Genomic DNA, 15,279 nt, shown 5'->3' with positions numbered 1-15,279 from the left:
AGATACTTTTATATCCACATAGATGGAGATTAATATTTTCAGGCTGCAACAGAAAAAAACCTTGCAGGTAAAACTCATTCCAGTCAGTGAAAGTTTGGCACACACTTCATAATTCACATATGCTTATGCTGCAGACACAATCCAGGTATAAACTATATTTTCAGATGATAAAGGAATTTGCTGTCAGGTAAGTCATGGAAAATTAAACACTGAAATGCTTGAGATAATATAACCTTCAAATATTTAAACCTTTACCAAAATTAAGGTGGTGCTAATTTTAACCCCAAGTGACATTACATGCAGATCATAAATCATGGACTCATAGAATGGTGTGGGTTGAAAGGGACCTCCATCAAGCTCCAGCCCCCCAACTGCAGGCTGGTCCACCAACTTCAACATTCAATACTAGACCAGGCTGCCCAGAGCCCCATCACGCTACAGTGAGGCTACCCCACAGCCTTCCCTTCTCCAGGCTGAAGATGTATGCATTCTTGTGTATTCCTGTGATATAAACACATTTGATTCCTGTATTATTAACCCCATGCATGTTTACTTCAGGAAAAAAAAAAAAAAATAGTTTTTGTTTCTTCATCTTGGGAGATGGAAAAGGAATAAAGTGCTCAATTTCACTTTTTTACCACCACTGCCACTTACTCCTTTCATCCGTAATCCGTGCAACTTTCTCTTGCCACCCCCAGCTGTCAACACAGTTTGGTTTGTCACCTTCTAATCCTCTCCAGAAAAGGCTGAGTGTGGAGTAAGTGCCATTGCTGCTCTCCAGGGCTTCAAGTGATCAATTCATTCACCAGAGTTTATACAGCACAAGGAAGGTAGGGTGAATTTTATGCTAAGTGGAAGGTAAATGCATGTGTACATCTGTGTAGTGATGTAACATAAATTAACGGGTGAGGCTGCTGGGCTAAGATAGTTATGTTCAGAAAATTGACATTTATTTGACAGGTGCTATATAGTGCAATTGAATTTAAGTGTGACAGTCTAAACTACTATTGCAGTAGTAGTCCACAAAGGCCAAATGACAGGACCAAGTATTTCTCCAATTGTGAACTTAAGAAAAAAGAGAGGGAAACAATAGTTACATAGAAGGCACAGACAACAATTAACATAAGAGAAAGCTGTGGCAAATAGAAGCAGCTGCTCAAGACTATAATGTAGTTGGTAGCTACTTTACTTAATGTGGAGCTCAAACTGAGGGAACAAAGTAGGACCTTAATCTCCTTATTTCAGCAATTTGCAGAGCAGAGATTAGCAACTATGAAAGGGAAGAGACCAGAACACTGGCCTTTGATGTCAGCTTGTACTACAAAGAAAGGGCTGCTGCCAGACGCCAGACAGTGAAGAGCTATCTAGACCATGAGACTATGCTTGGACTGCACATCCAGGTCTACTAGTATCAGTTCCAGATATCTGAATCTGAAAGCAGACAACGTGTATTCATAATATGGAAAATACATGTTTTGCAGTTCAGGGTAACTTGCAGAATCATTAAAAAAAAAAAAAAAATGTGGTCTGTTTCAATAACGATATTGATCGTAAGAACAAAATGAAGAGAATATGGAAATACATGTGAGAATGGGGTAAGTTCATTGAGAGAAGAATCAGGAAAGAGAACTACCAGAACGATCTTAGAACAAGACTCAATGTGTTAACTTGCTCTGTTCTTATGCCTTTCCTCTTATCACATACTACTCTCTGCTAAATAACTGACCAATCAGACCACTTTAATCTGCTATTAACAAACCAGACGGTCTTTGATTTTAAAAGAAGCCTAGCTGAGCAGATGCCCAGTAAAAAATTAATATTACGAGAACTTCTATCTCTTGTTAAAAGGGTAAAAAGCTTCTAATGTTCAGTTTCAGCTGTATGAATTTGTAATCATCTGAAAAAATTGTATAATCTGCTAGCTTGCTAAAATAAAGCATGATATAGCTACCTATTCAAGTCTGTAGGGTTCTTAAAATCAAAATGGATCATTTTACACTCATGGTTGCAACTGTGAAAGAAGTGCAAGTAAGAGGATGCCATAACTACGGTATTCCCAGGAGGAGTTTTATGGGTTATCTTTTTTGTATTATGTTACTGCTGCAGTAGTAATAGCTACCCACAGCAAAGAGCTGAACCCTCCCATCCTACTCCATCTACACAAATACTCAGCTACTACATAAAGGCTACCAAGCCCCCGTGCTGTATGGAGGGAAGCAGCTTTCCAGTTACTACTGTAAACTTGTCTTTTTCCTTCAGTAATTCTATTTTCATCTTTGTCTTCAAACGCTATAAGTGCTTCTTAAGTATCAGTCTTTTGCATGCCTTCAGGATTAGGAGGTATTTCAGTATGTGGTACAATTCATTGTTTGATCTATATTTGATAAGGACATTCTCGTCCTGTGTTTCATCTACTTTCTGCAAATTGCTTGACTTCTGACACACTCCTCTTGAAATGGGAGTCATATGCTCTTCTGTCTCCCTGCAGAGCTTTTCTACAATGGTCCTAGATTCAGGGTCTCTGGATTCCATACAAAAGCATATTTTTATATATCCCAGTGCTTTAGTTTCTTATTCTTCTCTTTATGAACTTGTAGGAATGTCTTGTTTAAATAAATAAGTAAATAAATAAATAAAATATAATAAATAAATAAATAGCACAAAGATCCTATTCTATACTACTGTTACTCAAGTTGGAGAAAGCCTGAATATCTTAAAAGAACAGGAGATAATTCTCAGCTTTGGGTGATTTCAGTTTCTTAAGAATCTCATAAGCCATAGCCACAATGGTAGACAACAAATTGTCTGTAAACAGAAAACTGGAATTGTAACCAGACATGAAGTTGTAATCGCAACGTTAGAGTAAAAAGTAAAGAGTACAAAATGGCAACTAAATAAAGTCATGGCAAAAAGCTAATGAAACAACAAAAATGTTTACAGCATATGTTAGGATTGATAAAAATACAAGCACCAGTTAGAATGTTGACAGGATAAGAAAAAGAACAAATGGCACCCATGCCAAGACCTTCAAGTTGGATTTAGGCTGGGAACAAACTAAGAGCAGAGCAAATGACAGATATAAATAGAATATGAGCTGTAGCACTCTGCTCCATTATGAGATAATTGGAAGAGATAGATAAGGGGGAAGTCTGAAGTGAACATCGTGTACTTAATTTTTTATAAGTCATTTGGAAAGGTTCTATGGAGATTGACGCTGCAAGTAATAATAATAATATATATAAGAAAAAGTAATCAACCCAAAATGTTGCTTTGTTTTTGTTTCTGTTTCTGGAATAATAGGAAGTGAGAGCCTGTCCTCACACAAGACATTTTCTTGAGAAAAGAATGTTCATTAACATCGCTGCTATGGCCAAAGAAACAAAGAAATATACCATCATTTTATTATTCTCTTCTAATGGAAGCAAATTAGGTTGAAAATCAAAGAGGAAAGAAAAAACTGAGTAGGAAGGTGATGTAACTTGAAGAATAAAATAACATGAAGTCTTTTGTCATAAACGAATATGTATTCCATCCCCTAGCTAGAACCGAAATAATCCTAATGCTATAAGCCAGGTATTTTCTTACAGATGTACCAAACCAGAGGATTTTTGCAATTATAAAGTAGAAGCAGCCTAAGCAAGATAGAATTAATCATCATTGCCCTTGAACCCAGATGATAAGCATGCTAAAGTAATCAGTAATTCTGAATAAGTATTTCAACACTTATGCACATTTAGTAAGTTGCAATGCAAAGAAATAATAAATCCATATATTTCAATTCTCTTTAGTGTGGTGCAACACCATGTTATATAGACAGAAACATGTTCATCAGCATTAATTGATGTCTATATTGATAACTTTTCAGTCTCAGGACTTCCCATATTCTACTGCATAGTTTCTTGGTGTGTTTTTTTTTTTCCCCACAGAAAGAGAGTTTTTATTATACTTTAAGGAGCAGCAGTGATTCACGAACTCTGGACACATAACAAAACAAGTGGATGTCACTAGTATCTTGGATGTCACCCGTCTGATACTGTTCTTCACAGCCAACAAGGTACAGTGTAATTCTGGATTTCATATAAATCTCATTCTCCTCGGAGTGAGCTATTACACTTTCTAATTAGCCATAAGGTAGGATTTTTAATTGGCTTTTTCTTAGATTAAGAAAACTTTAAAATGTATTTTCACAATATTTTAGCAATTTATTCTATAACTTTTATTCAAGTTAAATAGCACTTTAACAAAGCAATGCAGTGATTTAGTACCTCAGCATCAGAGTGCTGCTCATCAGTAGATTATCTGGCAGAATTCTGTGCTGACTATTTGATGTTCTAAATAATCTCAAACTTCCATAATGTGCTTTAGGTGTTTTTACAGAATGAGTTAGCAGGTGCCTTTGGAAAATTGGCTTGTTCAATGTAAATTAACTTTTCTTCAAATGTGACCTCCCAAATGAAGGCAGATATTTCAGAGTTTGGTGGCTTTAGTGAGGGTCAAATTATCTAAGATCATTTCAGATAACTGTGTTGCTGAGATGGGTTTGAACAGGTGTTGTTCCATAGTCTTCTTCTTATGCTTTATATAGATCTTAAGGTGGAGCAGTTAGTAATAGGTGGAATACCAGCATACATTGAGCAGAGGTATGTGTTTATGGATCAACTGTATTAACATAAGGTCTGATAATGAATTTGTCAAATGCAATGCAAGAAGGCATAGCAAGTACAGCCAACTCTTTCTTCTTTCCATATGAACATTTCTGTCCCTGAAAGTGGCACTGCCATTCCTAGAAAGGAAAGGAATTTCTAAATCCACAGGTCACCGTAGCCCAAAGACAAGTAGCAGCAGATTGTTGGACAACTCCAACTCTCCAACATCTCCACAAGTCTCAGATTAGTCCATGGTGCATGTCACAAGACTGGCTCACAAAAATTCCCTCTCTACCATTTTTCAGACATCCATCCCTACTGATACCCTCAGAGATGCTTACTCTGAAGCATTTCTAGTGGCCCAATTCATTCTTCCTAATTCTTCCTAACATACAATGCCATGCCAATGTTGCACTAAGACAGTTTGAATGACCAAAGTTTAACAAGAGGTGGTGGAACGACACAAAAAAGACATTGCTGAAGTTTTCATAAATCATACATTGCTACAATTTGTTGTATTAAATGAATTTATAATACCGGCATTCATCTTTGTGAGGTTTTCTGTTTTGTGTTTGTTTTTTGTCCTCCAGACTGTAATCTGTAAATTGCCAAATAAGAGGAAAAAAATGGGAAGGAAAAACTAATTAGGCTCCTAAAATTCAAAGCACTTTAAATGTGTAAGGGTTTTTGTGCCATATTAGCTAAATTGTAATTTGCATGCAATCTGTGGTCTGTTTGAGTAAAAAAATTCATGATTACTGGGGTTACACTCTGAATAGATTTTGAAAACGAATTCCTCAGTTATCAACGAGATACTGGACATCTAACTTCTCTTTTCAGATACACCTCAATTGGGATCCTCCTCATTGGCTCAAAAATCCACTTAGATTTTGATAGTCTTTATGAAAAGTGATCAGTTAGTCAGTGTCTGTATACTACAGAATATTTTGCTACGCTTAGTGTTTCTGTACTGTCTCTTTTTGGTGATTACTGAGAGAACAAAACAGTAACTAAAAACCAGGAAATAACTACAAAAACACCTTTTAATTAGTGGTTCATATATCTGATCAAACCACTTGTATAGGAACTGTTGAGTCCTGGCCTGAACCACTGATTGAGCACCTGGGGAAAGGACAGCCCTGGGAGCACAGGTGAAGGTAGTTCAGCTGTGTGACCAGAAGGAGCCTGGCAGTACCTCTCTTAGACCTCATTTAAGGGCTGACTGCAACTAAGGAAGGATCCTTCCCTTGAGGAGTTTCCCTTATGAGCCATAGGAGTTGGGTGAGCACTTTCCCTTTTTCTTTGTAACATCCTTTTATCATACTAGTTCCTTTGTCAGTACATCTCTGGTATCACCATTCTACTGTGCTGTTCTTTTTGATTGTTATACCACTTTAAACAAGTGATCAAATACAAGTTTGTTGTTTGCAGTGAAAACAGAGCTTGCTTACTTTTCAAAAGAGTACATTCAGTTCAGTATAGAGGATAGTGTTCATACCATCTCTGCTAGAGCTGTCTGTGCTTGACATGGGGAATTACAGGGCAGTAGCGATAAGTAACCAGTGCACTTACTTCAATTCAATGTGAATATTGGAAGCCAAAACCCTTCTGGAGTCAGGGAATGTTGTGCATTTACAGATGCTGCCACATAAGGAACAAATATAATACAGTGTTCCATTCTCAACTTGGCTTTTCATATTTTTCATATTTGCTTCAGATTTGGTTTAACACTGTGTTTACCTGTGCTGAAGTCTTTTCTAGACACTAGAGGAAGAAAAAAACAAAGTGTGGAAAACATTAAAACCCCCTAGAAAGATTTTGGCTATTTAGAATAATAGAGCGGCTGTTTTGAAATATTTACTCCTTATTAAGTATCTTAATAATCACTACACTTTGAAGGAGCTCTGTAACTTAAAGATACTTGAAATACAAGTGGTATTAACTCTAACACTGTAAAAAGCTAAAACACAAACTCTTTTTCTTTGTAGAAAGCGATTTGACTCAAATATGGTATCTAGGAGACAGGAAGAGACTTTCCTGGCAGAGCTAATCTATAGCTAGGATTGCTGCTCAAATCTTGTAAATTGCTCCTACCAGGCATGTGATCCTTGTCCAGCTGTTACATTTCCAGTTATTAATGGCTAAAGATAGCAGACCCTGCCTTGAAAGTTGGGTTAAGGTTTTTTCTTGTTCTTAACTCAGTAGATAACTTGCCTGATACTGATTGGTTTTAACATGATGCCTTCCTCCCCCATCTACCATGGTTTGATACTTAGCAAGTCAAGTACAATATGAGACTTAGCAACTGGGTTTCCACCACAAAACTACAGCACTACCTCACGGACAACTCTCTATGTGGGGACAGAATTTGTCCCTCAAGGGATATTTCTCAGTTAATAATAATATCACTGTTTTATCTGGGAGTATAAACACTGTTTTTATCTCTTAATGAGTGTTTCTGTTTTAGTGATACTTCCCACCAGGAAGTTGACTGATAACATAATTAGCAGATGATTGCATGGAGGAGGCTGAAATCTTTTAACAGCTGTTTTAAGGAATTTTGTACCAAATTTTCTGTGCTGCAGAACTTTTACAGTAGTTGAATTATATTCTCTCCAATGACACAGAGATGAAGAGGCTCGTTGAAGAGCTGAACTTACTTGTTTACTTGGGGGGGGAAATAAATAAATAAAACCATGAGGAATCCAATGTTAAAGGACTTAATGGAGTAGAAGAAGTTATTGGATAGATTGCACATACCATCCTTCAGTTCAAAAGATTACCTGTACTAAACTACAGTCTAGAAATTGGATGTATAGCACTGAAATGTTTAGAAGAAGTATTCATAATCAAAGTGTTTTGAAGCTTCAGGCATTTTGGATGTTCCACAGCAGAAGAGGGAGATAACAGAAACCAATACTACCATTTGTTGTAAAAGAGACATTCTGAGAGTAATCACAGTGCAACACATAAATTTACTGTTATTCAATCACAGGCAATGATTATAACATTAAGAGAGAACATTTGGGAAGGAACTGATCAGTTCCCCATGGAATATTATAGCGTCTGCCAGATGTAAAGTAGCATGGATAAAGGTTCTAGATGGAAAAATAAGAGCTTTTGAGTATTAAGTAATAATTGAAGTAGCAAGCATGTTTACAAACTTGACTATGCTGTGCCAGGGGAAGACAGCTTGATCCTTCAGAGTGTTGGAGATACTTAAACATTTTCTATACAAGAAAACTTTTGCAGATGTTCAGCACTGAGGTCTTTCTAGAAAACTTATGGATATAACGTGGAACTGTTTCTCTTTTTGTCTTTTCCTCAAATTCCAATTTGTACTAGATTAAGTGAACTATAGAAATGCATACTTTCTCTTCTGTTGTTGTAAGATTGGTGCTAAAGCAGCAGACGTTAGCATGAAGCCAACAGAACCACCTTTTGTGAAGTATTGCTTCCTCTTCATCTCTTTCATATAAGCGAATGCACTCCCTTTTACCTGTAAGATTATCTAAAAAAGGGGCTTAATCCTAAAATTGGTTTAGAAGGAAGGTGAGTTCTGAAATATGAGTTTAATTATGAAGATTGTGCTCTTAAATCTCAAGTATAAATACAGACCTCTGAGTGTGGCTGATGCATTGGGTTTGAAATGTTAGTATTTTTCTTGATTTTTTTTGAATTATTATTGTTTTATACAGTAACAGATGATTTGGTTACACAGGCTGCAATTTTTTTCAGGTTTTGGGGCAACTCAGACTTTCTAGATAGCACTGTGCAGAGTCTCACCGCAGTCACCATGAAAACATTTTTCTTAGGTAAATAGACCAATAGGATCTTAAGTGGTTTCAATCAAAGTCAAGCTTCAAAAATAGAATTTAGGTTTCTAAATTGCTTAATTTGTTTTGAAGAATTACTTACATTGCCAAATATATCTGGATTTGTTTTTCTTTGCTTAAGATCTTTTACTTTGTAATCTCTGCTAAATGGAAGAACTCCAAAATGAGGAGGTTAAATTGAAGTATACCTTGAAAGAAAGAGGGGGTTTATTTTGAAGAAATCATAATAGAATCTCCTTCTGAGACAACTGAGATTTTTTCATGTGATTTGAATCTAGATTCAGACATCTTAAGTCACTTGATTCAGAAATTGGGGTGGGCTTTTTACCCCTCTTGTTGAGCAATCTCAGGTGACTTCCAAAAGGTAAGGCAAAGGGAGGGCTCTACTTCATCATACACACTGTGACTTCTGAGATTTACAAGCAGCTGTGCCTTGAAAGTAATGAGTCAAATGACAGCAACATACAGTTGTCCAAGTGATGTGTGGAGCTGCTGCATATTGTCTGGATCTCTTTCCAGATTGGTGGGAATGTTGATTTAAGTAGCAAGCAGATTAGAAGGGAAATCTGATTATAATTTAATCCATTCGGTAGCCAATATCAGAAAGGTAGTTGCACAAAGCTAACGCTTGCCTGCACGGTTGTATTAGTAAAGTATATACTATGTATATACTATAGCAAAATGACTCACTGTCATCTTGGTATAGGAGCAGTATTTGAAATGTGTTCCCAGTACCAGGTAGTGTCTCTTGTTACTTATGTACCGAAAAGAAGAAAAAGGCAGAACTGAGAAATGTAAATTTTTGTTCTCTAACTGTGAAATTGTAAACACTTATTGGAACAGCATATGGAAAGTTATGAGATCTGATGCTTTCAGAGTGTGGGTTACAAAATGCGTCAAGGTTCAGTGTTCTCTTTTATTTACATTTTTGGTATGTGATTTTGAAGTGGCATAGTCACAGTGATTCTTCCTAGACCACATTACTTCTTTATGTAACTTGGAAATCCAACAGGTAGTAAAATTTAATAGCCATATAAAATGTTTTTTATTACACAGTCTTTTGTCTAGGATTGCAGATCATATGACAGACTGTATTAATTCAGCGCTCTAATATATACTTTGTGGTCTCTTCATTAATATTGCTAGAGATATTCAGCATTGATAAAATTTACATTGGCATACAGGGTCCAAAGAAAATCCAACATGCTGCTTAATCTTGCAGAAACCCAGAGGGATTTGAAGTGTAAAAGACAGTGAAAACAAAATGTTATATATGTTTTTGAGGTCAACAGAATCTCACACTGCACATTTTTAAAACATCCATGCATTTTTTTTCCTTTTCTGTCTCTAATATATTGTTAGAAAATAATTATGAAATAAAGTTGTTTAACACAATTATTACCTTCAATTTAAGGCTATGCTGTGTATTTGAGGAAGACACCAGTTTTGAGCATGTCTGCTAGTTATAATTGGACCTCCCTGTAACAGAGCTGCCATATATATATATATATGGAAACTGTGTGACTGTGCAGGAAACACAAGCAACTGTTAAAATAATAAGATTTAATAGCACAAATAGGAGAAGCAGCATGTAACGTTTGACGACAGACATTATTTCCACCACAAAATGACAGCGATCCATTTTGGGTACATTTTTAGCAGTAAGATAATGGGCCCAGGCACTGACACAAAATGACATAGAACAGCCTATGCACACACTGTGCAGGGGTGTTTCCTTGTACATTCTAAATGGTCCTCCTGGACACTGCTCAAACAGCTTTGGCTAGCTGGTGATAGCCAGAAGCATGTAGCAGAAATCCCAATAGGGCACTAGTGTAAGCAATCACATTTTGGTGGTGGGTAACATTCCTGACTCTACATGATACCTAAACACTGAACTTAGGACTGATCTTACTACAAAAGCACTCATACCAACAAAATATAAATGCTTATTTTTAATTATTATTTATAATGTGGAATTCTTTCAGCTTCTAGACATCTGGCTTGGCTTTTTTTGAATTATATAGTGAGTATGTATGTACACAAGAAGACAAAACAAAACAATTTTTGTTTTCCAAACAGCTGTTTTGAAAGTTGACATGGGAATCTGAAGTTAATATCATCTTTTTCCATTTTTTTGAGGCAAAAAATTTGCTGGATTTAAACCACATCAGGTCTTCACTGTGATTCTATAATTCACTTATAAGGATATTTTCTACTTTTGTTTTTTATGCTCTTTAACACAGCTGGTAACACTGAGAATTGATTATTGGTAGGCTTATGAAAGTTGAAACAACGTGTTATGCAACTTACTGTTACAATTGTGCTTCAGTGAAATCTTGCCGAACTAATGGATAAGTGGCTGCCACTGAGTTAATCCCCAAGTTACCCCTTTTCTTCTGCTCCCTTCCCAGGCAGACAGACTGTATAATGATGGCAAAGAAAAATGTCTAAGAATATCCAATAAATGAAAGAATTTACTTCAGTTTCAGTTGCTTTCAATAGCAAAAGCAAAACCTCACAAAGGGATTTTAGTGATAATTTACAGAATTAGTGGTAAAGTCAGGTGTTCTGTCTTATCAGCCCTCGTCTAGTGGCTGTATCATTTACATGGCCAGAACAATCAAGGCACCTGCTGCAGAAACACTTGTGTGGCACCTGTGTTCTTCAGCCATTAGACTGGCCTTTCACCTGCTCTGCTGTCTGGACATATGTGAAAAGCTTCCAGGATATTTAAATATTTTACATAGTGACAGGATTGTGAGTGCCTCTACTTAAATAATGATTTAAAAAAAAATAAAATAAAAAATCTGAGTAAATGAGTATTTTTCCATATGAAATGTGAATAGCCAAGTGGGGACTTTGTATGAAAAGACTGGCACAGCACAGTCCAGAAGCATAGACTTATCAAGTTAACTTTATCTAATCATACCTGTTTAAATGGGAGAGCATAAGGTACATTTCAGCTACAATACATACATCTGTTTTTTTCTCCAGGAAAAACTACTCCATGCATTTAGGAATGTTAATACATCATTCAAAGTAGATTTTAACTTAAGTTTATTTTCTAGAGTTTGATTGTGTTGTTGTTCACACAAACTTCTTTTATGGAGAACAACATACAATATGATGGGGTGGCTTTTTGACTATGACAGTACTGAACCTAGCTGTTGCTGAGACCAACTGTAAGGCTGGTTAAGGATCTAAGCTATTCAAGTTGAGTTGCTTTTTCAGAGGGAAGAATGCAGAAACAGTGAGCAGGATGTTGCATTATTGGGAGCTGGTGTAGGTAAGGAATGGACTATGAGTTAGAAACTAAAAAGAAGGAAAACAAAAAACCAAGACTGAAGCTTTACTGTAAGAGCAATCCTAGTGAGAAAATGGAGTTCAGAAGTCTGTCTGCAAACGCGGACAGATGTAACAACAATTTCCCATAATTAGAGGCCTATTACTTTTAGTAATAGAGTAGAATAATAGAATAGTAGAACTCTGTGCATGCATTTTATAAGCAAATAGAATTATTTCTAAAAAATCTGATTAAATTCTCCCATTAAATGGAACAAGCCTAAAACAGCAAATGAAGAGTTCAGGTGTAGCAGATCTGAGATTTACCAGTCACAGGTGGAAACCACTGATATCAGTGTGCACACAAAAGCAATTAGAATTCTAAAGTTGTAGTGAACTGGAAACGTGCAAAAAATTATTCCCAGGATCTTGACCAAGGGCAGATAACTTCTAAAATGGGCCATAGTGATTGTGTGCTACCGTGCAGCCATGCTATAAGGCTACTTCAAATGTATACTACTTGTCAGGTATTCTACTCAATGTCTATTCAGCCTATTCAGAGGATGTAAAGCACCGCCTTTGGCAATACCTGTATTACATGTTAATTAGAAGAAAATACAAGAAAGGTGCTTCACCAAAAAGTAACCTGGATCACTTATATAAGGTCACATAGAAAAAAGAAAAGGTAAAATGAAACAGTGGCATACTCATGTAATAGCAATCCTGTGATGAATCATTTCAGACTTCTAAGGAAGTCCTTGCAGTTCTATAGCTTCTTTATTAAAGTATTTCCTGAAAGCATGTCTAATATTAAAAATATATAATTTTATACAGAGAATGCTTTTGGTATAGTAACAAAATACCAGCAGTGGGATTGTACTAATATTTCAGTATTAGTGATCTCTAATAGAGGAGAAACAGAAAGAGAGAACAAACAAAAAGAGAAACAGTTTCAACATGATCATATTGTAAGGTGGGCAAATAAAAACTCATATTTTTTTTCTTTTTTAAGAGTGGACTTTGTTCAGCTAACAGAAAGCAAGTAGCTAGAGACTGCTATGGTAACTTGAAGGAGAAGAGTGCTGCTATGACAGCCTCGTGCAAAGCACAGCCAACTGCACTGCCTTCCCACTGTGTTGCAGCTGTGTCCAGCCCTAACAGGGGGCAATAGCTGAAGTTCTGGAAAGCCATTTTTTGCTGTTTTCAGTCCTGGGATCCTATTATATATTTCAGATATGGCTAGAGAGATTTGTTTCATTCACAACTGTTAATAAAATAATTGAAAAAACTATTCATCTTCCACTAGTCTGTAGGAGTAGTTTTCCAATAATAATCATGCTCTGTAATGCTACACTGTAGTTGTGCTATAGTTCCAAGGATTTTTATATCTATTTCATTAAGCAGACACAGGCTTGCACTAGAAATTTCCACAGCTAAATGGATGCTACGGTTTATAGTGCTTATACACCATTTCCAGGGTGAGACCAGCCCGTGCTTGTTCCATAGAAGGTAACATTATGAAGTTCAGGAAAGCAAGTCAAACAGAAGTTTGAACTAGAGATGGCAGAAGTTTAACCCAGAGAGTGGTGTGAAGGGTGGCACAGAGACTATTTTATCTTTGTTAGCCATCGCAATCCCAGCTAATTAAACAGTTGATGAAGTAAGGAAGGTTGTGGGCTTTTGGTTGAAATTAAAAAGGAGGTTTGTTATCTGCTTTTTCTGAAGTCCTCAAAGAACGCTGTCATCATAAAACTATGCACACGGAAGACACTTCTAGTTTAATTCATATTTTAAATATACAACCATGCTTTGATAAACATAGAAACTCTCCTTTGCGTTAAACTAATACAGCACACAATGCCATTGTTTGCAACCACCACCACGTTTTTGTGACTATCTTAAGACGTCGTTTAACCATTTCATAACTGTCTGGGTAAATGGAATTTGTTTCATTACTTTGTTGTATACCAACGTTCTTATGCACAAAGAAAATGACAAATTTTGCATTCAAGTGAACTTGCAAGCAATGAGAGCTTCTTCTTTTATTATTTATTTAGGAAAGCAGCTGAAATTGCAAGAGTCGAACAGCATTAAAATCAAAGTTTCTGGCTGTTGAGTTCAAGCCATGACTCACACTGGCAATATGAATGCATTGAATTAAAATCGGTTCAACATAGCCTTACAGACAAGCGGGCGTTTCAGCTTCTCTGCCGTTTAACCATAGGGAATTCTTACTGCAAAGCAGACCTCGCACGGTTCTGCAGGAGCTGCGGGTTAATGGCTCGCTGGCACGGCAGGTCGCACGGTCACATAGCGGCACCGCGATGTTGGCGATCGCCAATACTATTAGCGCTTGGAAATGAAGCACGCGTCGGTGCGCGATTGGTTTGTTTGCTTTTAAGGCATGATTTGAGTCGCCTAGTAATTAAAGCTGCTGACATCCCTTGAAACAGGTCGTAACAAGATTAAAGCAACGGCCATCCCAGCCTGAGATCGCAGCGCTAAAAGAGAACGCCGGGAGGGAGCCTCGCGTGCCGGACAATAGCGCCGCTCCCGGGGCAGCCGAAGCGCGGCTCGGCGTTCTCCCTCGCGGACGGCCCCGCATCCCGGCCGCTCCTCCGGCCCCGTTTCTTCCTCGGGAAAGTTTGCCCGTAAGCGGAGCCCCGAGAGCAAAGAACAGAGAGCACGGCCGCACCTCGCCGCGCCCCGCCAGCCCGGCCCTCCATCCCCCCCGCCGCGCCGCTCACCTGTCGTCGCTCTGCCAGCCCTGGTCACCCAGCAGCAGATCTCGGAAGCGATACCGCGGCGGCAGCGGAGGCACCTCGCTGTCCAAGTCCACCATCCTGCCCGGAGGAGGCGGACCGCCCCGCGTTGCTCCGATCGTTCCCGGACACCGGTCGGCGACTCCGGGGATGGAGCCGCACGGCGGCGGTACCGGGTCGGGGCCGGCCGTCCCCGGGAGCACGCGCCGCGGGGCCGTTAAGGGCCGCCGGGTTGAAAGTTGCGGCTGTCGCCGCGGGGCAGACAGGTGCTGCTGGTGCTGGTGGCGGCGGGCGGCGGCGGCGGCGGCGCGCGCCCACCCACGCCGCGCGAGCGCGCGCGCGCGCACCGCCCGCCCGCCACGGTTGACAACAAAGAGCGGAGCAGCGCCATGCAAATGTTGTTCGGAGCCGCCGCGGAGCCGGCCAGCCAATGGGGCGGGCGTTCGTTAGCGTGCTCCGGTGACGGTGCGGGAACCTCTGCGTGCCGGCCAATGAAGGGCCGTCGGCTGCGTGCCGAGCGGGGGGCTGCTCGCCCCCCGGGGCCGCAGGAGACGCCGGGTGGCGCCGCGCTGCACCTGTGCCGGGCTCCCAGCGGGAGCCCTCGTGGCCCCGAGCATTGAAATAAAGGTCTGTCTTTGTGCTGTGCTGCGATAGGTCGCTCTGTCGTTTGCTTTGTTCATTTTTCAGGCGCTCGTCTTTACGGATCCTTTGTGCAGACCCCACGTTGCTGACAGCCTGCTCGGTTCTGCC

The 15,279-nt window shown here is 39.0% G+C and overlaps 1 protein-coding gene across 3 annotated transcripts in view; it reads right to left on the bottom strand.

Annotated features, from left to right (window-relative positions):
- Nucleotides 1-14,833, bottom strand: part of KCNT2 (potassium sodium-activated channel subfamily T member 2) — a 110,089-nt gene extending 95,256 nt beyond the window's left edge. For all 3 annotated transcript variants that reach the window (XM_072342567.1, XM_072342568.1, XM_072342569.1), the window contains exon 1: nt 14,515-14,833. In XM_072342567.1, coding sequence (XP_072198668.1) covers nt 14,515-14,609 — 95 coding nt within the window. In that variant the 5' untranslated portion in view covers nt 14,610-14,833. The remainder of the gene's footprint in view (nt 1-14,514) is intronic.
- Between the last annotated feature and the right edge of the window lie 446 nt (nt 14,834-15,279).

Source organism: Excalfactoria chinensis, chromosome 8 (genome assembly GCF_039878825.1).
Source record: "Excalfactoria chinensis isolate bCotChi1 chromosome 8, bCotChi1.hap2, whole genome shotgun sequence".
Classification (NCBI taxonomy): domain Eukaryota; kingdom Metazoa; phylum Chordata; class Aves; order Galliformes; family Phasianidae; genus Excalfactoria; species Excalfactoria chinensis.
The sequence above is the reverse complement of the archived record's forward strand: the minus strand, read 5'-3'. Positions and strand labels throughout refer to the sequence as shown.